The 21,646-nt window shown below is 45.9% G+C and overlaps 1 protein-coding gene across 1 annotated transcript; it reads left to right on the forward strand.

Annotated features, from left to right (window-relative positions):
• Positions 1–1,637: 1,637 nt before the first annotated feature.
• Positions 1,638–5,837, forward strand: LOC104411311 (prostate stem cell antigen-like). The gene is made up of 3 exons (XM_010021702.1): positions 1,638–1,689; positions 3,552–3,656; positions 5,620–5,837. The coding sequence occupies exons 1-3, from the start codon at positions 1,638–1,640 to the stop codon at positions 5,835–5,837; spliced, it is 375 nt and encodes a 124-aa protein (XP_010020004.1).
• The last annotated feature ends 15,809 nt before the right edge of the window (positions 5,838–21,646 follow it).

The raw sequence follows: 21,646 nt of genomic DNA on the forward strand, positions 1-21,646 counted from the left end.
TTCCTGTAACACAAGGAACCAAACCCCACAAGGGAACTTATAAAGCATTAAAAAAGAAAAATACCCCTAAATATCTCTAAATAAGGAACATCAGAGTCTGAGAACATATTACACTTGGAGCACTGGGTGCAGTTCTGGTGTCCTCAACATCAGGATATGAAGCTGTTGGAGCAAGTCCAGAGGAGGCCACGAGGAGGAGCAGGGACTGGAGCAGCTCCTGTATGGAGACAGGCTGAGAACATTGGGGCTGTTGAGCCTGGAGAAGAGAAGCTGCTGGAGACCTCAGAGCAGCTTCCAGGGTCTGAGAGGGGGCTCCAAGGATGCTGGGGAGGGGCCTTCCTCAGGGACAAGGGGTGATGGGTTCAGACTGTAACAGGGGAAGTTCAGGTTAGATATAAAGAAGAAGTTCTTTACTGTGAGGGTGCTGGGGCGCTGGCACAGGGTGCCCAGAGAAGTGGTAAATGCTCCATCCCTGGCAGTGTTCAAGGCCAGGTTGGACAGAGCCTTGGGTGACATGGTCTAGTGTGAGGTGTCCCTGCCCATGGCTGGGGTTGGAACTAGGTGATCTTAAGGTCCTTTCCAACCCAAACCATTCTATGCCAGAGCAACTTCCTTTCAATTTGAAGACGTGCCTGGTGTCCTATGAGCTAAGCTGCATGACAGCAAGTCCTCGAAGGCTGTTGCTGCAAAGCACCAACTTCCTGAGATTTTAGAAAAGCCCTAAATCAAGTGAGAAACCACAGTAAACTGAATTGGTTTTTGAGAAGTAGGCAAAGGATGCGAGGGATGGGAAAGGTCTCTAATCAACCCACAAAAGCAAACATTTGCACTTCAGTGTGGAATGTGGCTGAGATGGCTCTCATCCCTGATGAGAAGTGATATTTCTTTGACAAGCCTGAATTGTTTGCACTACATGCAGATAGGAGTTCAAGTGTCAAAAACATACCTAGCCTGTACTAGACAGACTGGCAAAGAGAAGCATGCCACAGCGTGGATGGGGCAGAGAAAAACACCAAACAAAGGCATCAAAGACCCCCTTTGATTTCAGCATACAGAAAGAATCTAATTGTCCATTGTCTTTAAATAGACTACACACAATACATACAAGTAAGTGGAAATGAGCACATCAACACCTGGAAGAGGCCAGCGCACTGCAATGTGCCCACATACCTTGCTACCACATGCCGGGAGTGTCACAGAGACACTCACACATGCAGATAAAGGGCTGGAAGTGTTTATTAAAAGAACATTTTGTCCTTGATTTGAACACAATAGCTCCACTCAGGGTAGCAATGGGGGTGGAGAGGCTTGTTCACAGTGTGCAGCTCTGGAGAAATGCATAAGGTCAGCCTTGTTTGAAAGAATTTGGGGTGGTTTTTAACACCCATGTGAACACTTCGCCCAAGGGTAGGAGGAAAGGAGTTCCTCTTAGCTCTGCAAGTTGTAGTCAGATAGGAGAGGCACCTAATCAAATACCACCACCACAAACCAACCCCTCCCTTGGTCCAGGAGCAGCCTCATTCAGGTGCCTTCACAGAGGGTAACCTTCTGGGCATGCCCGATTGCTGCCTCCCACAGTATATAAACTGCCCCTCAAGGAAACAACCCGTATTCAACACCAAAGAGGCTATTCCAAAATGAAGGCTTGCCTTGTCCTCCTGCTGGGAGCAGTCCTGTGCTTGGACTCAGGTAAGACAGCATGGATAGTCTGCCCCCTGTCCCCTCCAGCAAGGAGGAGAAAAGACCTGTGATGGGATTTGGCAGTGAGGGAAGAAATGGTGATGCAGTCGTCCTAAGAAGACATTTGCTTTTCTGATGGGATAACCTGGGTGTTGCAAGACAAAAATGTATAGTCCCACCCTGCTGATGGTGTGATCCTAATGCAGCTTCCAGGAAAGATAAATCCTATACAGTCCTGAATGTAACTGAAATCAAAACTATTTAAGCCAGCCCATATAGGGGGCATTAAGTGGGGTGGGAGGATTCTTTTTCTTCTTCCCAGGCTATTAAATAACCTGCAACAGTTCTGCAAAGGTAAGTTTGTTCCAACTTGTTTTTTGACTCTTGGTTTCAAAATTGGCGTCTGAAACTGCACAGATTGTCAGAATCTTAGTGGGACAGAAGAGGGGAGAATGCCAGAGTGTGTTGGTTTATTAACTGGAGGGGTAGGATTTGACCGTGTCAGGTTATTCTAGCCTCACTGGGAAAAAAGTGGTTTTAAACCAGTCTTACTTTCCCTATTACAAGAGAAGCAGATCAGAGCAGAAATGGTTCTCAGTCAGCAGAGGATGCGTAAGAAATAGGCTGAAAAGGGTCTTGTAAGGTCCTGCCAGACCTTCTCCTTTTCCAGCTTCTGTTAGAGTGCTCTGAAACTTGGCTTTTATTGCATTAAGTCACATAAATGTGAGGGCAAAGTGCAGCATTACAGATAAACTGGGTTTTGGTTCCTTGCCTCTATGGCTGCACTAGTCATTTGTACCAGAAAGGCTTGAACAGAGGGAGAGCAAGTGCTGCAAATCAGTTCTTGCTTCTTCTCTGAATAACACTGGTTTTTAAATAGGGCTTTTCTATGCCCTAATAGAGTGTTTTAGCCATTAGGGTATTGACTTAAGAGATTCGTGATACAAGCCTGGTGGTCATGGGGTTAAAGCACATATATATATTATATATACATTATATTATACATTATATACATTAACTCTGACAATTGCAAGGCTCCAATGATGCCCTGGGGCATGGGTAGGTAATAGGAACAGGTAATTGCACCATGCTTTCACTCCTCTGGGGACTATTTGTCACTAGGGCTATACACTTGTAATGCTTATCCTGCCTTTGCTTGATGTACATAACAGCATCGCAGATGTTAACAGGACTGACCTGCATCCCCCATAGTGTGGCATGTCCATGAGAGGGTGGAAACATGTGGTGAGCTGGTTTCATAGGTACATGAAAGACATGTTTGAACTTTGCTTTCTAAGAGGGAGTGATGGAGAGTATTTGTCTGCTTCTCACCCTCTCTTCCCTCTGGGCTTTTCCTCTTTCATCCAGCCATGGCAATGCCTCAGCTGAGGTTCACAAGCCCACCTGGTAAAACACTGATGACTATAGAGGCAGACAAATAATATCAACCTGCCCTTCTGGGGAATTCATCCCTTCATCCCAGCTCAGGAGGTGGGAATATCACAAAAACCCTGTTCCAGACAGGAACTGAGTTAGGCATCCCAAATGTGGAGAGAGAAGCATGTGGGAAGCACCTCCTGTTGACTGATAATGCCAGTCAATGAGAGCAGTTATCCAGCATCTTTTTGCGCCCTCACTGCACTGACTACACCTGAAACATCTTCAGTTCTTGCAAATTTTGACTCATAGCTCAAACAAGTGTATTATTCTCCACTGAAAATGGAACAAAACATTGTTTTCCCAATAACAGAGGTGTTATGTTCCTTTGAGGACCCATGGGAATGGTCCTGTTTCCCAGTGCAAGTGCGAAGCTGAGTTCACTGGAGAACTTCAGGCAGATTTGTCTTATAACCCCTCTTGGTCTCTTTCAGGTTCTTGTTTGACATGTTACAGCTGCACATCACAGCTCAGTAACTCCAAATGTCAGACGAAAATGGACTGCAAGGAGAATGAAGCATGCAAGACGGATGTGATCAGTAAGGCAAAGGAGGGGTGGGCAATATCTTAGTTGTCATGTTGGAGCCAAGCATGATGCCAGCCTCAGGTGTTCAAGGCAGGCTCACCTAGTCTAGATACACTAGTTGGTGATGGCCAGCAAAGCTCAGTGTGTAGGAGGGAGAGAAAAAGCCATTTGGGGAGAAAAAGGTAATAAAAAAGCTTTCAGATTACTTTCATGTTAAGGAGAAATGATAGAAGAAAGACGTTTATCAGTTGGTGACAGCTGGTGACTTAGTCCTGACCATCACCAAATCCTCTCCCCACAATGGCTATGAGAGTGTGATTACAGAGTCATATTAGCTTGTGCATGCTGTACTCCTTAAATTCCTTAAATTGCCAATAGACAATGCTATGAGCATTATCTATAGATAGAGCAGTATGGCCACTACAATGTCAGTGCCTGGAATGAACCTCAAGAGGGTGCATCTGCACTTGACATTGCAAACACCTACCAATGACCCTCACCTGTCCAAAACTGGGTTTATTTCTATCCTCAATATCAAAAATTATATTATTATAATGGCATTAGATCAGTTTATGGCTTTGAAAAGTTTGGAACATGAATTCAAGTGTGAGGGGCTGAGTCAGGTGAAATGTAGTCATGAAGATAGGAGGAGCATTCAATGACAGAGCTGACTTTAGGTGAGTTCAATGAAAAGGAGAGCTTTTCACCCAGGCCCATGGACAGCCAGCTCTGAATGCAGCCATCTGTGTGTCTCTGGGTAAACTCCTTTCACAGATTATGATTTAATTCTCCCATTCTAGATTTGGGCCAGATCTGTGGTGACAGCTCAGTTGCTCTTAGACCTGGGGCAGAAGACCCATCAGTGGCATGTTCAAACTCATCTCTGCGAGGCAGTAAACGTAGTGCCTCCCGGAGGCATTGTCCTTGTTGGGAATGTGCAAACCCATGGCCATGCACTTCACATGCAGAAGTGCCAACACGTTGTAGAACCCACTGGTGCTATACACTGGATTTGCATATGTGAAAGACTTGGTGCCCTGAGTAGGTTGTGCAGGATCAGGAGATCTCATGAAGACTGTAACCTGCTGGTAACCAGCCACAGAAAACTGGGCTGTGCCTCTCAGAAACAAATCAAGCAATAACTTTGTCATCTGTGAAATGGAGACAGCCGTGTTCCATAGAATCATAGAATGGTTTGGGTTGAAGGGATCTTAAAGCTCATCCAGCTCCAACCCCTGCCACAGGCAGCGACACCTTCCACTAGAGCAGGTTGCTCCAAGCCCCTGTGTCCAACCTGGCCTTGAACACTGCCAGGGATGGGGCAGCCACAGCTTCTCTGGGCACCCTGTGCCAGCACCTCAGCACCCTCCCAGGGAACAGCCTCTGCCCCAGAGCTCATCTCAATCTCCCCTCTGGCAGGTTCAAGCCATTCCCCTTGTCCTGTCCCTACAGGCCCTTGTCCAAAGCCCCTCTCCAGGTTTCCTGGAGCCCCTTTAGGCACTGGAGCTGCTCTAAGGTCTCCCTGGAGCCTTCTCTTCTCCAGGCTGAACAAGCCCAGCTCCTGTCTCCATAGGAAACTTTCCATAACTTCCATGGGTGTTGAAAGGCTCCATGCAGCAAAGATGTACAGGATATGAGCGATGACTACCCCACATGCTTGTTCCTTATCCATTAGTAGCTTAGACTCCCCAACAAAGGTGTTAATGACTGGTGCTGGATTAGAACCCCCTGAGAACTGTGCAGTGGAATGCATTGCCTTAAGCGAACACTTGGGGTTTGAAACCCTTCCTTTGCTGCTGACGAAGTGACAACCCAGAACCACAACCTGCTACAATAAAACATGCAGCTGGTTAGAAACACTCTATTTTTCCCCAAGAACTGAGCTCAGAGAGGAACAGCATCTCATTATTCAGTTCCATAAGACATGGCTTGGCTGGCTTTGAATCCCTGTAGTAATAGTCCTGCTTTCCTTCCAGGGGTCATAGGGCTCTTCAGCATCATCAGCAAGGGCTGTGACTCGTCCTGTGATCCGCTCTATCAGGACTTCAGTGTAGGCAACAGGAATATCTCCTGCTGCAGCAGCGACCTCTGCAATGTCAACGCAGCGGGCAGCGTGAGGAGCAGCTATGGGATGGCAGCAGGGATGGCAGCCAGCGTGCTCTGGATCTTCCTGAACAGCAGAGGACTTCCATGACCACAGGAAGTCTTGGAGCAACCCCTCCTACGTCAGGAATTGTAAGCAGGAGCAATGCGGTGCATTGAGCACACAGAACCCTTGGAGCTGATGGCAGATCTTTGCCATATGATAGCTTCTTAATACCTATAATTGTATTGCTGTAGTGCTACCAGCTAAGACAATAAGTGTGCATGCTACCTGTGTAACACCTAAAATATACTTATTCCTGAATCAAGTGTGACTGCGTTACCTGTTTATCACTTAGTTGTGTAGTTCTGCACCCAGCAGTGACTGCAGTGGGGGTGCTTCATGTCTGGCCAGTGTTCAGTCCTCATCACTGGTGTGTAGTGATGATGTGCTCAGAGGTGCCATGGCAGAGCAGAGCAGAGGCAACAACTGTACCTCCAAAGCTTGAGGGGCTCTGGCTTACGACAACCTCTGGAGGGCATATACCCTAAGAAAAGCTGTGAAGACCAATCACACCTGATGGAGAACTTAGAACCTAGAGGCCTGGGGACCCTGTGCTTTGTTATCTACCATACAAGACAAAAGCAGTGCTCGCCTCCCTGCTACATGTGCATACAGCCATTCAGTCACCTTCCCACAGCTCTAGTGTCCTTGGGATGGTGGGTATCACATCCAGAGCACCATGGTGGGCAATAACCACTGGAGTGGGATGTAAAGTGTGTCCCCATGGTGTTCTGGTCAACCAGTTCTAATTCTGAGATTTCCATTCTCCATACTGGCCTTAAGTGGCATCCCTTGAAGGTCTCTGTCTCTAAAGGGAAGGTGCTAAGCTTTCTTCTCCAGATTCCTCCTTGATTCATTCCCTATGCCACTGCCTAGGTTCTGTCACCAGCTGAAGAGGTGTTAATCTCAAAGGTTCTGTGGGGTTGTCTCTCAGACATGGGAGAGTGGAGAAAGTAAAGATCAGGGCTTGCATTTTCCTCTCTGGGTTCCTGGAGGTTCTGAATCATGGAGGTGAGCACACGCCTATGGGCACACACACTTATGGGCACACACAATTCCACCCCAGATGAGAGATGAGGAGGAGTCAAAAGTGGGGACAAGATGAAGGAAAACGAGAGAAGGGGAATTAGGGAAAGACATGGGGCTGACTCCTTCTGAGCTGCTCTCAGGGCAGGTTTATGAGTGCTGAAGGGTAGGATGAGACTGGTGTTTCCTAAAGATTTGTTGGGATCATGAGAATACCCACAGAGTCCTTTATTCTCTTCCTTTTAATAGGAATTTCCCTTCTTCACACACTGATCTTTCTGCCTTCCTGGGATTCCCTGCTGAAGCCAGAGTGGCTTTCTCTACTTGTGACATATAGATGTGGTTCACATCTGATGAAGGAGGGACTTAGTGCAACCTCTGGCACTGATATCATTGTGTTTTGCCCACTTTTACTGCTATAATAAATGTGGCAACCATGCAAGCTTCAAATATGTGGAAAACCATTTCAAGCCCTCTCAGATGCTGGTACCAATGAGGTGTCTGTGTGCAAGGCAGTTTTAACATCTTTCCTGTACAGTTATAGCCCCTCTATATACTTATAGCTTCTAAATTACAGTTTGCCTTCTCCACATTGTTTATTTTATGGATGTAAACTTGGGTGCTCCCCCCTTGCATTGGGAGATCATGTGCAGTGTTTGGCAAAGGCATGTCATGGTTTAAGCCCAGCTTGAGCCCAAGCACCACGCATGTGAAGAGATCTGAAAAACAAGGTAGAAAACCTTCTGGAGAAGGCCACTGTGTCACATGTGCTTCCCCATAATACACAACAAAAGACAGGGCTTGTGTCATCAGAGTCTATAGATGGGCCTGGGAGAGACAAGACCCATGAAGTCAAGGAGCTGTGAAGTCAGGACAGCAGTGGGTGGAGGACTAGAAGAGGAGGGTGGTTGGCCAGAAGCCCTATTTTCCTCTCTTGTACTCTAAGAACTATTTGAACTGGAGTGTCATCCCGGGGACCCATAGGCATGGGACAGGGGCCAGCATCACATTTTGGATTACATCAATGGGATGTCAGGAGATACTGGCACTGTCTGTTATTGTGAAAGAGAATAGCACATAAATCCTTGGGATGCGAAGCATTAACAAGCTGCTAAATTGTAGGAAGCAGGGAAGGGGTTTTCCCAAAGAAAAGTCTGGAATGAACCACCTTCCTCATATGAGTCGAGTCTGGTTATTGGCAGAAGGAGGATATGGGACATGTGGAGTGATTTAATGTGGCTTTTGCCAATCTCCTGAGTCTTAGCCACTGAAAAGGGAGCTCATCCAGCTGTACATCTCCCAGCCAGGCTGTGTTCTGCATGGCTGACCAGCTCCATGATCTCTTTAGTCCAGAGGATCATCTTCCTGCACTATAAGAAGGTCTTTGACACACTACTGCCCTGTGTCCACTTTCTGAAACAATTCCCAAGGCAGTCAGACATGTCCACATCCAGTGGCCTTTCCCACCAAGCTATTTGGCTACAGTGGCCCTTTCTGCTGAAAATAGGAGGTGTTGAAAGTCTTTAGCATGAATGGGGGCTCTTTGCCTATGCCGTTATATTGGTCCCATGTGGCAATGATGTCTACTTGCTGGAGCACAGTGTTTAGGAGCTTCTTGCTGGAGCCAAGGGGGGACTTTCCCATGGTCATGGTTGAGACCTGATGTCTAAACTCTTACAGGCTGAAGGGATGATTCTTCCTCCCAGTTTCTTTGTACATATTCTGGAAGGAGTCCAGGATCGACCGCTGAGTGATTTTCCTCTGGATTTCTCTGGAGATATGTCCTCTCTGTGGATATATCTGGAGGTTTTGTATGCAGTGCTGGAGGTGGGGAGGAGTAGACAGTTTATAAAAGGTGCAACTGGGAGAAGCCACGAGTGGGATAGACTCAGCAAAGAAGGGTAGGAAGCCCCTATGGACACGGCGCTAACCTGTGGAACTCACCACTCCTTGATGGGTACCTGTTGTGGAACTGGCAATAGCACGTAACTGCACTCTCCATCCAGGTCACCAACAGCCAGCCTCAAAAACAACCCTCTCAGTTCTGGGAAGGGTTAGGAGGAGGAGGAGGAGGAATGACTCACCTGACGGTCAGTGCCTGGGCTGGGCCAGGGCAGGACCAGGAAGAGGACTGTTTTCCCAAGTGCTGCAACTTCACGTTGATATGAAGGCTGGCCTCCCCTCCTGCCTTGTAAACCCCTAACAAACACAAACAGGGCTTGTTCCCTCCTGCTGTTATCTGCACCCTCTGTCAGCAGCATGCTCTGTTGGTACAGCTGATCTGGCATCACACCACTACCTAAAGCTGAAGGTTGATTTACTCTCAGGGTACTGAGGTAAAGGTCCACGAGCTGTTTGCTGGGTGACACACAAGCACATCGTTTCTTGAAAGAACAAGGCTGGGGTTTTCTGCCCAAACAAGTTGCTTCTTGACATTGCTGGTCAATCATAGAATCATAGAATAGTTAGGGTTGGAAAGGATCTTAAGATCATCTATCAGTTCTTTTATCTTTTCCACCCTTATCAAAAGGCCTAAAATTGATGACAGGCTCTTTAAACAACTCAATCTATCATTTATGCAAGAGACTCCTGTTCCTCCAGGATCAAACTGAAGCTTGTTTATTTAAATACTAAATAGCAGGACAATAAAGTGGGTGGTTTCTTTTTCTTAAGGGCAGCAACTGCACTTCTCCAAAGGCTGCAGTTGCATTGAGGACTCAGTGTAAACATATGGTTCTCCAGTGAGGTTACCTCTTATAGATGGGAAAAGTAAAGCAACTCTGATCTGGAGTAACTGCTTTAGTATGAATTTTATGGTAGGAAACATTATAGACATAGGTTCAGAGCTGTAGAATCATAGAATGATAGAATAGTTTGGGTCGGAAAGGAGCTTAAGATCATTCAGTTTCAAGCCCCTGCCATGGGCAGAGACACCTCACTCTAGACCATGCAGACCAAGGCACTGTCCTACCTGGCCTTGAACACTGCCGGGGATGGAGCATTCACCACTTCTCTGGGCACCCTGTACCAGCACCTCAGCATCCTCACAGTAAAGAACTTCTTCCTTAGATCTAACCTGAACTTCCCCTGTTTCAGTTTGAACCCATCACCCCTTGTCCTATCACTCCAGTCCCTGATGAAGGTCCCTCTCCAGCAACCTTGTAGCCCCCTTCAGACCCTGGAAGCTGCTCTGAGGTCTCCAGCAGCTCCTCTTCTCCAGGCTGAACAGCCCCAATGTTCTCAGCCTGTCTCCATATGGGAGGTGCTGTAGCCCCCTTAAAGAACAGTGTTGATTATCTTATTGTTATGATGCTGTATTTTGTGCAGGTAGTATTAGCATCTAGTGTAATGAATACAGGCAGTATGAATTATCTCTGTGGGTAAGGATTAAGGCATATAGTGTTTCCTATTGTCCAGTAGGTATTAGACCCAGTGCCTGTACCTGGCCTGAAAAATATCACCAAGATCCCTTGAATTCAACCCAATTCACAGTGGCTGGTTAAAAGCACTTGATCACAGTGGAGAAAGTCTCTGGGGCAGAGAGGCTGGATGAGCTGGCATTTAAGGACCAGCAATTCCTTGCTGTGCTCCACATTCCATTTGCAGCTTGGGGCAAGTTATACAGCATCTCCATACCTCTGACTTGTACAGATGTTATCAGGTCCAAGACATCCAAAGATGCTCAGATTGTGACTTTATTGGGGTCAGGGGAGAGATTAGGCTAAAAATAAGCTCAAATAGAGTCAGCCAGTGTAACATACCTGGGGAAGGATTACCCACTACTAACCCACCCTGCACTGCCACATTCCTGCGCTGCAAATGCACATGTTGTTGTGCAATGAGGCTTTTTGTTGTCCAAACAGACCAGAGTTATCTCTGCTTTTCCAGCTGTTAAGCCACTGGACAGTCAGTAAAAACACTTGAAAGACCTGCCCTTTGATTGCAGAACATCCCTTAAGTAACTGTATTCACCCAGGACAAGGCTGACTGGACAAGGCTGATGAAGTACATCCCATGCTATCTTGACTAATTCCACTCCAATCCTTCCACTTGACAGCTCTGCGGGCCAGAAAGCTCCCTTCCTTGCTCATTTCTGGCCTTACCTTGAGGTCTATTAATGCCTTTCTAAACTAAATCACAGGAGTCTTTGCAAACCAGATGCTGCACCCATGACTACTCTGTTGATGCTCTCTATCCATGGATCCTGTCTCAACCCTGATTTCCCACTGGTACGGCTTCTCTGTTTTCTCATCCACAAGCCCATATTTATGGTGGCATCACCTTATAAAGTCACCAGCTCATTCAAACACCTCTTGCTATGTGTCTGTAGCACAGTTTGTATATCCCAGCCATCCACACTGAAATATTCCCTTCATAGGCACGTGTTCACCTGGGCTTCCCCACATGAATCATTTAAAGACACCATGACCAAGCCCTGGATCCTTTTCTGCTGGTGGCCCTCCATGGCTGGGGTAGTTTGACTGCCTTCATGCACCTCCCCTGCAACAGAGACAATAAATATGGGGCTGAGCCAGGAAAGGAAAACATTTTGCTCCTTCCTCTCTTGTTATTTTCATTAAAGATTCAGTCTTGCCTTAAGGGAATTTGTGGAATGAGGACTTCATCCAAGGCAGGTGAGTGAAAGTGGAGTGATGGGCAAGGAGGGGACTTGTTTTCATCAGGTGTCACTACACACTGAGTTATTTGCAGGGACCCACCTGTATTCCTAGGTGGCTGCCACACACGCAGGTGCCTTCTGTCAAAACTAGTTGTGTCTTTTGCTCTGCATCTGCATTTGGTTGCATTCCTTTAAACTTGCTTTTTGCCATGTAGAAAGGGTAACATGCTTGTCTGCTCTCACAACCAAATTCAAGAGAAAATGATGTTATCTCTGTCTGTAGCATCCAATGTTCCTGTAGTGAACAGAAAGGCCTTCATCGTCCCCAGAATAGAATCATAGAATCACAGAATGGATTGGAAAGGACCTTAAGATCATCCAGTTCCAAGCCCCTGCCACAGGCAGGGACACCTTCCACTAGAGCAGGTTGCTCCAAGCCCCTGTGTCCAACCTGGCCTTGAACACTGCCAGGAATGGTGCATTCGCCACTTCTCTGGGCACCCTGTGCCAGCACCTCAGCACCCTCACAGGGAAGAACAACTTCTTTATATCCAACCTTAACTTCCCCTGCTTAAGTTTGAACCCATCAACCTCTTGTCCTGTCACTATACTTCCTGATGAAGAGAAATACTGACACTCAGGCAGAAACTAGGTGGTATTTTTTGACATCTATTCAACTGTTGTAATTAAAAACTGAGGAAGGTGTGGCTAAAGTTTCAAATAGTTGAGATGTGATAATCTGAATGCATCTGACCTATTCTGTTCCTCTCCATGTGAAACAAGCTTTAGAAAAATAAAGGAAGGTTGGACTGTTCAAAGTTTAAATGGGAACATTTAGAAGCAAACAAGAAAACAACCATTTCTGCTTTTTCTCTTGCATGCCATAGAGGCAGAGAAGGGCAATCTTTTGCCAAGAGCCTAGAGCTCAAGTGCAGTCACTGCTTCTGGACTGGCTCCAGCTGCCTTGTGGTAAAATAGCAGAGCATTGCACAAGAGCTCTCACACCCATGTACTATCAAAGGCAGATGTTTCCCTGCCCTTCCTAATCCCATACAATTAATTTACCTTCTTTGCTGGTTTCGCAGATAATGCTCTGCTACCAGGTACTCTTCAAATGCAGAAGCTCTACCCTGTTTCTCCTCATCCTTCCTCTAGGACGATAGAGAAAAGAAGAATTTGTCTTTGCCATGGAGATCTATTGACATGATGCCTTCTAGTGTCCATGGGAAGCAAGGAGTCTGAAGTCAGCTACAAGCGTGTCTATGTCAGAAGTGCATCCCAAGACCTCACATTTGACACAAAGACAATGAGAGAGAACAATCCTGTCATAAAGAAATACCCATCAAACCAAAGGTATTCATCTCAGAGAGCAGGAGTATTCATATTGTGAATGGAAAATTGCCTCAAATTCCCCACTTTATCAGTCTGAGGGCAACTTCTGAGAGCCCCAGCATAAGAAGGATGTGGACCTGTTTGAGTGAGTCCAGAGGAGGCCACGGAGCTGCTGTGAGGGCTGGAGCAGCTCTGCTCTGGAGCCCGGCTGAGAGATCTGGGCTGGGTCAGCTGAAGAGAAGCTGCATGGAGACCTCAGAGCAGCTTTAATACCATGCAGGTTTGTGTCTGGAGGTTGGTCCTGTCTGTGGCTTTCCTTAACATCTAGGAGAACTTAGGTCACCATGTGGCCTTCTGCACAGACAGGATGACTCTCTGGTTCAAAAGCTCTTGGAGGCAGGCAGAAAGGGCATATGTATGTATGTTTGTATCTATGCATGTACATATACAATGCAACAGTTGAAGGAAAAGATGTTTAGAATCAAGAAATGTTTCATTCACATAGATATATATTTAGCAAGGACTGAGGCTTTACAGGAGAGCACACAAGTAGCTTCTGATGGAGGGTTAATCATAGGGCACAACAGTTACCCCAGGATATCTTGCCTAACTACTATAGAAACCTCTTCAGTCTCATTCCTTCATAGAGCTAAATAAGATGTTGAGGAAAAACATTAGTGCTTGTAGGAGTTTTGTCAGTGACATCGGACCCATTAGAGTCAGAGTATTACTGGCACTTGGATTACCAGAAGAAATTCAAATGTAGTCATTACCTGGGCCTCCACCAAAATATATTGTCCTTGTGATGCTCTTTTAACACTTTTGTATGTGTTCTGAGGCCCATCTAGGGACAAATCAAGCCCAACAGCAAGTCACCATGCCACCCATTATACTACCTACTAGGATCCTGCTTACCAAGCACTGGAGGTGGGATATACCCACATACATCTCAGAAATGAAGTGTAGGTAAAGTATGAGGAAAGTATTTTCTGCAAAATCATAGAAACCGAACTTATAAACAACTCACTACTTTTCTAAACTTCCATGGATAAACCAGCAAGTTCCAGGCCCAGAGGTTATAGTGATGTGAGTAAATCATGCCAGGGCTGTGGACACTTCTGGGTACTGGAGGGTAGTCATCCCTATTGTCACCAGCCTGGGTTAGGCCCAGGGATCTCCCAGACAATTCCTGGAGATGACAGAGGAGTTAACACAAAACCATTCCCAGGAGGCAGTTTGGATGCAACCAGTCTGTCTTGGCAGAAGAAGGAGTCGTAGACCATTCCTTCTTAGTCAGCTTCAGTGCCAGAGACTGGCCCTCTGCACCTTTAATGTTTTAGGTACTCTGCAATATCAGTTTTAAACAACATGTAATATCTGTTCCAGTTGAAACCTGCAACAAAAGACAGAAGAAGAGGATGTTTGCAGAGACTGAAGATGTGTGGGTAAAATGTGGTATGATGCTGCCATTGAACCATGGGATTTCTGGGGCAGGAGGTGGAAACAGCCATGGAGGATGGTTAGTCTGACCCAACAGTTGGTGTAAACCTCTGTTGTTGCAGTATCCATCCACATGATGTAATTGGTTTGTCATTAATTAATAGCAGCTTCTAGGTGTTGAGTATTGCCCAAAGAAGTGGCAAATGCTCCATCCCTGGCACGTTGGACAGAGCCTTGGGCGACATGGTCTAGTGTGAGGTGTCCCTGCCCATGGCAGAGGATGGGATCTTAAGGTCCTTTCCAACCCATAACAGCCTATGATTCTATGATTCATGATTTCAAATAGACCCAGGAGTTCTCAGACTGAACTCTTCCCTCCCAGACTAGATGTGTCCAAACCCGTGGTAAAGTGCCTTCGGACAGTCACTTCCTCAATCCAAGTCAAGGTCTACACAATGATCATTGCTGTTGCTTGTCCTTGCAAGGTCCTCAGATCCAGAGCTACACATCTGTATTCATCTTGCTCAGCAGGCACAGTTTATTCCCAGCTTGCTTACCTGCAAAGGTAAGCTTCCAAAGTTGTGTGACTTTTGTGATGAGGGAGGTTGGGAACAACCATAGATGACACTGTATCCCCTTGTTTTCTAATAACTATGGTCTGCAGAAGGGTCTCATCCACAGAAACCTTTCTGTAGAGAGCAGAAGAAATGCAAAGAACAGAAATAGATGCCTTGGAGTCTGAGATGGATGTTTATTCCCCAGATGTGGAACAGTATGGAATTAAAGATTAATAGGAGGAAATTTGACAAGCCCAAGTGCCGGATTCTCTGATTCCCAGAGGAATGCTGGGCATGAGTATAAATTGAGAGAGGAGTGGCTGGAGAGGCGCCCTGCAGAAAGGGATCTGGGGTTCTGGCTGGCAGCAGGCTCAGTAGGAGTCAGCAATGTGCCCTGGCACTCAAGAGGACAAACCACATCCTGGGTACATCAAACACAGCCAGTCAACAGAGGGGATTATCTTGCTTTATTCGGCGTTGGTGCAGCCTCGCCTTCAATGTTGTCTACAGTTCTGGGACCCATAATTTAAGGAGGATTTTATGGTTCTTGAATGCATCCAGAGGAGGGCAATAAAGCTGGTAGAAGGGCTGAAAGGCACGTGCTATGAGGAGCAGCTGAGGACTTCGTGTTTGTCTAGTTTGGAGAAAAGGATGTTTATGGTGACCTCATTGCTTTCTACAGCTTCCTGAGGAGGGGGAGAGGGAGGTGCTGATCTCTTCTCCCTGGGATATAATGGTAGGATATCTGGGATTGGTTGAAAAGTGCATATGGGGATGTTCAAACTTGGTATTAAAAAGCATTTCTTTCTGGTCAAACACTGGAACAAATTACTTAGAGAGGTGCTAAATGGCCCATGTCTTTCAGTGTTTGGACAATGCCCTTGAAACCGTGCTTTAACTTTCCATTCCATTGTGTTCTGTTCTATTCCATTCCATTCCATTCCATTTTACTCTACTCTACGCATAGAATCATAGAATCATAGAATGGTTTGGGTTGGAAAGGACCTAAGACTATCCAGTTCCAACCTCCTGACATGGGCAGGAACACCTCACACTAGACGATGTTGCCCAAAGCTCTATCCAACCTGGCCTTGAACACTGCCAGGGACGGAGTATTCACCACTTCTTTGGGCACCCTGTGCCAGAGCCTCAGCACCCTCACAGGGAAGAGCTTCTGCCTTAGGTCCAACCTGAACTTCCTCTGTTTCAGTTTGAACCCATCACCCCTTGTCCTGTCACTCCAGTCCCTGATGAAGGTCCCTCTCCAGCATCCTTGAAGCCCCCTTAAGACCCTGGCAGCTGCTCTGAGGTCTCCAGCAGCTTCTCTTCTCCAGGCTGAACAGCCCCAATGTTCTCAGCCTGTCTCCATGCAGGAGGGGCTCCAGCCCCTGCTCATCCTCGTGGCCTCCTCTGGACTTACTCCAACAGCTCCATGTCCTTCTTATGTTGAGGACACCAGAACTGTACACAATACTCCAAGTGAGGCCTCACAAGAGCAGAGTAGAGGGGCAGGATCACCTCCTTCAACCTGCTGGTCACATTTATTTTTATGCAGCCCAGGATACAGTTGGTTTCTGGGCTCGAGCAGACGCTGAAGCCGGCTCATGTCAAGCTTCTCATCAACCACCACCCCCAAGTCCTTCTCCTCAGGCTGCTCTGAATGTCTTCTCCACCCAGCCTGTAGCTGTGCCTGGGATTTCCCTGACCCAGGTGTAGGACCTTGCACTTGGCCTGGTCATTTAGAGCAGATGGCTATTTTTCTACACATATTTCACCATGCTTCCCGTAAAGAATCCTAAAATGCAAAGGGTGGAGCAGAAATAGAAGCAGAAATAGGCAGGAAGCAAATCTACAGCACGGTGGATAGATCAAGGTAAATTCCCTGCTATCACCACCCTGGTGATTCACCATGAAATAAAAACCAGTGGACACCTTTGCTTCTGTGTCTCCATGCCAGTTTGCCAGTCACATGCACATGTAGTGTTGCTCTGGCTTTGAGTAACTCCCAGGTAGAAACTAAGCCTGCTACATCTAAATAGAGAAGTGAAGGACCTTTCTAGTTCAGCTTTTCTGTGATCTAGAGCCAGTTCATGGTACCTGGGCCACCCATCTCTCCACTGAGCACAAAACAAGCAGTGACCACATTCTCTGACAGCACAAAGCAACACAACTTAGCAAGGGAAGAGCTACTCCTGGATTACTTAAGTTACTTCTGTGCCTTACCAAACATCACCTTACCAATACATTGATCAATAGATGATGTTCTGATCAAATTCCACCTTAAAATACAGCTTGTTCTTTTCCTCATCTGTTAGTAGAAGACTAATCAATTGCTTGGACACACGTGTCCAGCCTTGATCTATTTCATGGCCTCCCTCTTTCTTATCTCAAGTCTTCCGAGTTGCCTGCTGTTGAGTATGCCCATATTTGGGAATCTTTTCTCCTTCTCCTAAGAAATCCCAGCTCTCTTAGCCTGATATACTGCCCATTCTCATCTTTGTCTTAGACTTTGTGAAAGGCTTCAGCTCTTTTGGGCACAGGTGGTGAGAAACGCACCCAGAGCTGCAAGTGTGGTCTTGTTCGTGCCTTGCACAATGTCCTTGGCCCTGCACTGTCCTCACTGACACAGCCCCCAATCATGACAGCTCTCTTCATGCTTCATCAGACGTCTGATGTTTATTCAGCCTGTGATCAACCGATACTCGCACGTCTTTCATCTCTTCAGTCATTTACAGATGACTTCCCAGTTTACCATATAACTTACTTGTTACAGTATATAATCCTATTAGGGTATGACTTGCTCCCAAGCCACCTGGTTGTTTACAATATCCTGATCCTTCTTGGCACTGCTGGTGCTTCCCAAATTTGTATCATCAGTACATTTTAATAACACCATCCTAGTTTGTATCTTTCAAGGTCTTTACATAGAATACTCAACAAGAGCACTACTCTAAGATCAGTTCCTGTACCACTGACACCCCACAGGCTCACATCCCCCTCCCAACAAAGCAATTTCAACCCTTCCACTTCTAATCCTCCAGAAAGTTCTAGTCAAGCTTATACTGACTTAATTTCCATCCATGTCATCTTAATAAGTATTCCCATCTTTTACTGGTTTATTACTCTTTTGAACTCTTGAAGATATGACTTTATTAATGTGAAATCAAGGAAGATCATCTTTTTTTTAAGCCTTTTCATGTTTTTCATTATTTTCTCCTTCAAGACTTGTTCTTAATCCTGGCATGTTATTGAGGTCAGACAAATTAGTCTTACCCCTCCTCTCTTTAATTTAAGTGGTAAATTCTAACCACGTAATACTGTCTTGCCCTTGATCAACTTATGAAGACAATTTGGGAGTGGAGCTGTTCTGTATTCCAGTTCTCTCAGTGTTCCAGAATGGAAAATATCCTGTCCTGCTTTGTCCCAGCTTGAATACATTAACCATTTGATTCCACCTCAGATGTGGTTATTTCAGACACCTTTCTCCATGCTGCCTTTATCCCCAAAATCAAAAGCATTCTCTATATTGAATAAGTAAGTGGTTTAATTTAATATTCAGTTTTCATCTATCACATCTTCTCTACTTTCTTTTGTTCCCCAATGTAAGGGCTGAATAATTTCACCATTTGATATCTTTCCTGAGATTTAAGTCATTATGACTACTGCCAATTTTTAATTTGTCTATTTCTTAACCTCTGTCACATAATTTTATCTGCTGCTTGGTTTTTGCTTCCATTCTTTTAGGCTTCCCTCTCATTCCCAGTCTAATCTTTGAAATGGTTGTTCACCCATTTCAGGCCACAGTTATTCTTCTGTAGATGTTTTTTCTTCACTTCTTCTCTTTGTTAGGAAAACACATTCCAGTCAGGTTTCGGAATCTTTGGTTTCAAGGAACCATGAACTTCATGCCTTGCATCCCCATCCTTGAACTTGCTGTGCACTCACCCTTTCTTTAGCCGTCATATATCAATGTTTGTCTTTGTCATCTGTTTATCTTAAACTGAATCAATCCAAAACTCACCTGGATCAGGGGAGAATATTGCTTCAAGTCTGTTAGACTGAGCCCAGCTTTCAGAGTATGTCACCTGAAAAAACAACTCTGCAAGAAGGGAAGATACGGGGGAGGAAGAGAAGAGACAATTGGTCTATGTTGTAGGCGGCTAAATGGAGCTAAAGCCAGATTAGATCAAAATGAATGTGAACAGCTAAATTCTGAGCAGGCAGCTGAGCTCTGCAAACATGTAGGATACCCAGAAGAAACACACCTAAGGAAGGCAAATGGAGAGAGCATTGACTGTGGTCGTTGTCTAAACTGTTATTGCAGTTTTTGACTTCATAGCAGCCTTCCAGTGCCTGAAGGGGGCTACAAGGACTGTAGTGATAGAACTAGGGGTGATGGGTTCAAACTGAAACAGGAGAAGTTCCAATTAGATCTAAGGAAGAAGTTTTTCCCTGTGAGTGTGGTGAGGCCCTTTGGTTGCCCAGAGAAGTGGTAAATGCTCCATCCCTGGCAGTGTTCAAGACCGGGTTGGACAGAGCCTTGTGTGACATAGTCTAATGTGAGGTGTCCCTGCCCCTGGCAGGAGGTTGGAACTGAATGACCTTAAGATTCTTTCCAACCCAAACCATTCTGTGATTCTATGATTCTATAAAGAAAGGTTTGCAGATGATCCTTGAGCTTTCTTCCAAGCTGCTATTGTATGATTCTATGATTTCAGTTGGACACATGGACGAATGAAGAAGGAGCTTGGTCCTGCTGGGAAGGATTGGCAATTCTGTTTGGGGATGTCATTCCTTTCTCCCATTTGAGCAAGAACATCCTCTCGTTTGAGACACTGACTCAAAAGCAGAGATGGCAAAAAGAGATCCATGACACCCATCTGGGAAACACTGTCCTCTTCAGTTACCATTTGCAGGCATGTACCAAAGATGTGTGCTCCTCATGAAACATGGGGGGACACTGGACACCGGAGAATATCAATTACTGAGAAGACTTGGACACCATGCATCAAAGCTATTCTCATCCTACATCTCTGGCAGCATTCCCAGCCTTACTCAAGACCAAGTGGGCACATTTTTAATGGTTGATATTTACTACTAAAATCAAAATAGATTTATTATGCTGCAAGTTTGCTACATGCCAGGGTGTGAACTGTGGGTAGCCCATGAGTAGTTTTTTATTGTTCTTCTTGGCAAAGAAGTCTTCTTGATGTCCCATCCGACTTACTCTGCAACCACATTCAATCACTGCTTTCCATGCAGCAGGAGCTTCAAAATGACACTGTTTTTTTGTCTTTAGTAACTCTGTTTTGTTCCAAACTAACCATGGAAGTAGCCCCCTCAGGAAAACATCCAAAAGAAGTCTAATAAAATTCTAGACAATGGTGAATTCAATTCAACTGAGCTGATGTTAGGCAAAAAGAAGACATCCTGGGAATGCAGCCAGAAGTTCCTAACATAATGCCTCATGAAAGGGAATGTGTTTGCTAACAGGCAAATCTTTCCAATGCTTGGGAAAGCAGAGCACCATTTCCACACCTGTAGCATGAGCCTACACAGAAGCTTCCCAGCAAAGCTCAGAACAAGCTTCTTCCCTCAGTCATTTACCTGGTGCAGCTCCACCCCATCAGGAATGCTAAGAATGTAGGCAGAGACTAATGGAATTTTTCCATCACTAGAACATGAGCTGTTATTACAGCTTTACCTGCAAAATAATCATAGAATCATAGAATCAAAGAATCACAGAATGGTTTGGGTTGAAGGGACCTTAAAGCTCATCCAGTTCCAACCCCTGCCGCAGGCAGAGACACCTTCTACTACAGCAGGTTGCTCCACGCCCCATCAACCTGGTCTTGAACACTGCCAGGGATGAGGCATCAGCAACCTTTCAGGGCAACCTGGTCCAGTGTCCCATCACCCTCACAGTGAAATATTTCTTCCTTATACCTACTCTAAATCTACCCCTTTCAGTTTATAGGCATTAGCCCTTGTCCTGTCCCTTCATACTCTTATAAAAAGTCCCTCTCCAGCTTTCTTGTAGTCCCCCTTTAGGTACTGGAAGGCTGCTCTAAGGTCTCCCCAGAACCTTCCCTTTTCCAGTTAGTAGGTACTTAATCAGACTGCTTAAATGTACTGGACTGCTGTAGACACCTCATCCACCAGTTCCCTCAGGATCTGTGGAGGCACCTAACCAGGTCCCATGGACTTGTGCACCTTCAAGTTTCTTAGATGTTCTTGAACCTGACCTTCTCCTATATCAGGCAGTTCTTCATTCTCCCAGTCCCTGCCTTTGCCTTCTGCGACTTGGGCAGAGTAGCTGGAGCTGTTACTGGTGAAGACTGAGGCAAGAAAGTCATTGAGTACCTGAACCTTCTCCATATCCTGGTTAACAAGATCTCCCATTTCCTTCTGGAGAGGGCCCACATTTTCGCTTATCTTCCTTTTATCAGCAACGTATGTATAGAAGCTTTTCCTGTTGATTTGCATGCCCCAGCTAGATCTAATTCTACCAGGGCTTTAGGTTTCCTAACCTGATTCCTGGCTGCTCTGACTATTTCTCTGTATTCCTCCCAGGCTACCCATCATTGCTTCCACCCTCTGTAGGCGTCCTTTTTGTGCTGGAGTTTTTCCAGAAGCTGTTGGTTCATCCAAACAGGCCTCCTGGTGTTCTTGCCTGACTTCCTCTTTGTTGGGACGCATCACTCCTGAGCTTGGAGGACTTGATCCTCGAATATTAACCAGCTTCCTTGGGCCCCCTTCCCTGTGGGGCTTTAGCCCATAGTAGTCTCCCAAGAAGATCCCCAAAGAGGCCAAACTCTGCTCTCTTGAAGTGCTGTGCACTTCCCTCTCTGCCCCCAGGGTCTTGAACTCCACTGGTTCATGGT

This window comes from Nestor notabilis, unplaced genomic scaffold (genome assembly GCF_000696875.1).
Source record: "Nestor notabilis isolate BGI_N333 unplaced genomic scaffold, ASM69687v1 scaffold499, whole genome shotgun sequence".
Lineage (NCBI taxonomy): Eukaryota > Metazoa > Chordata > Aves > Psittaciformes > Psittacidae > Nestor > Nestor notabilis.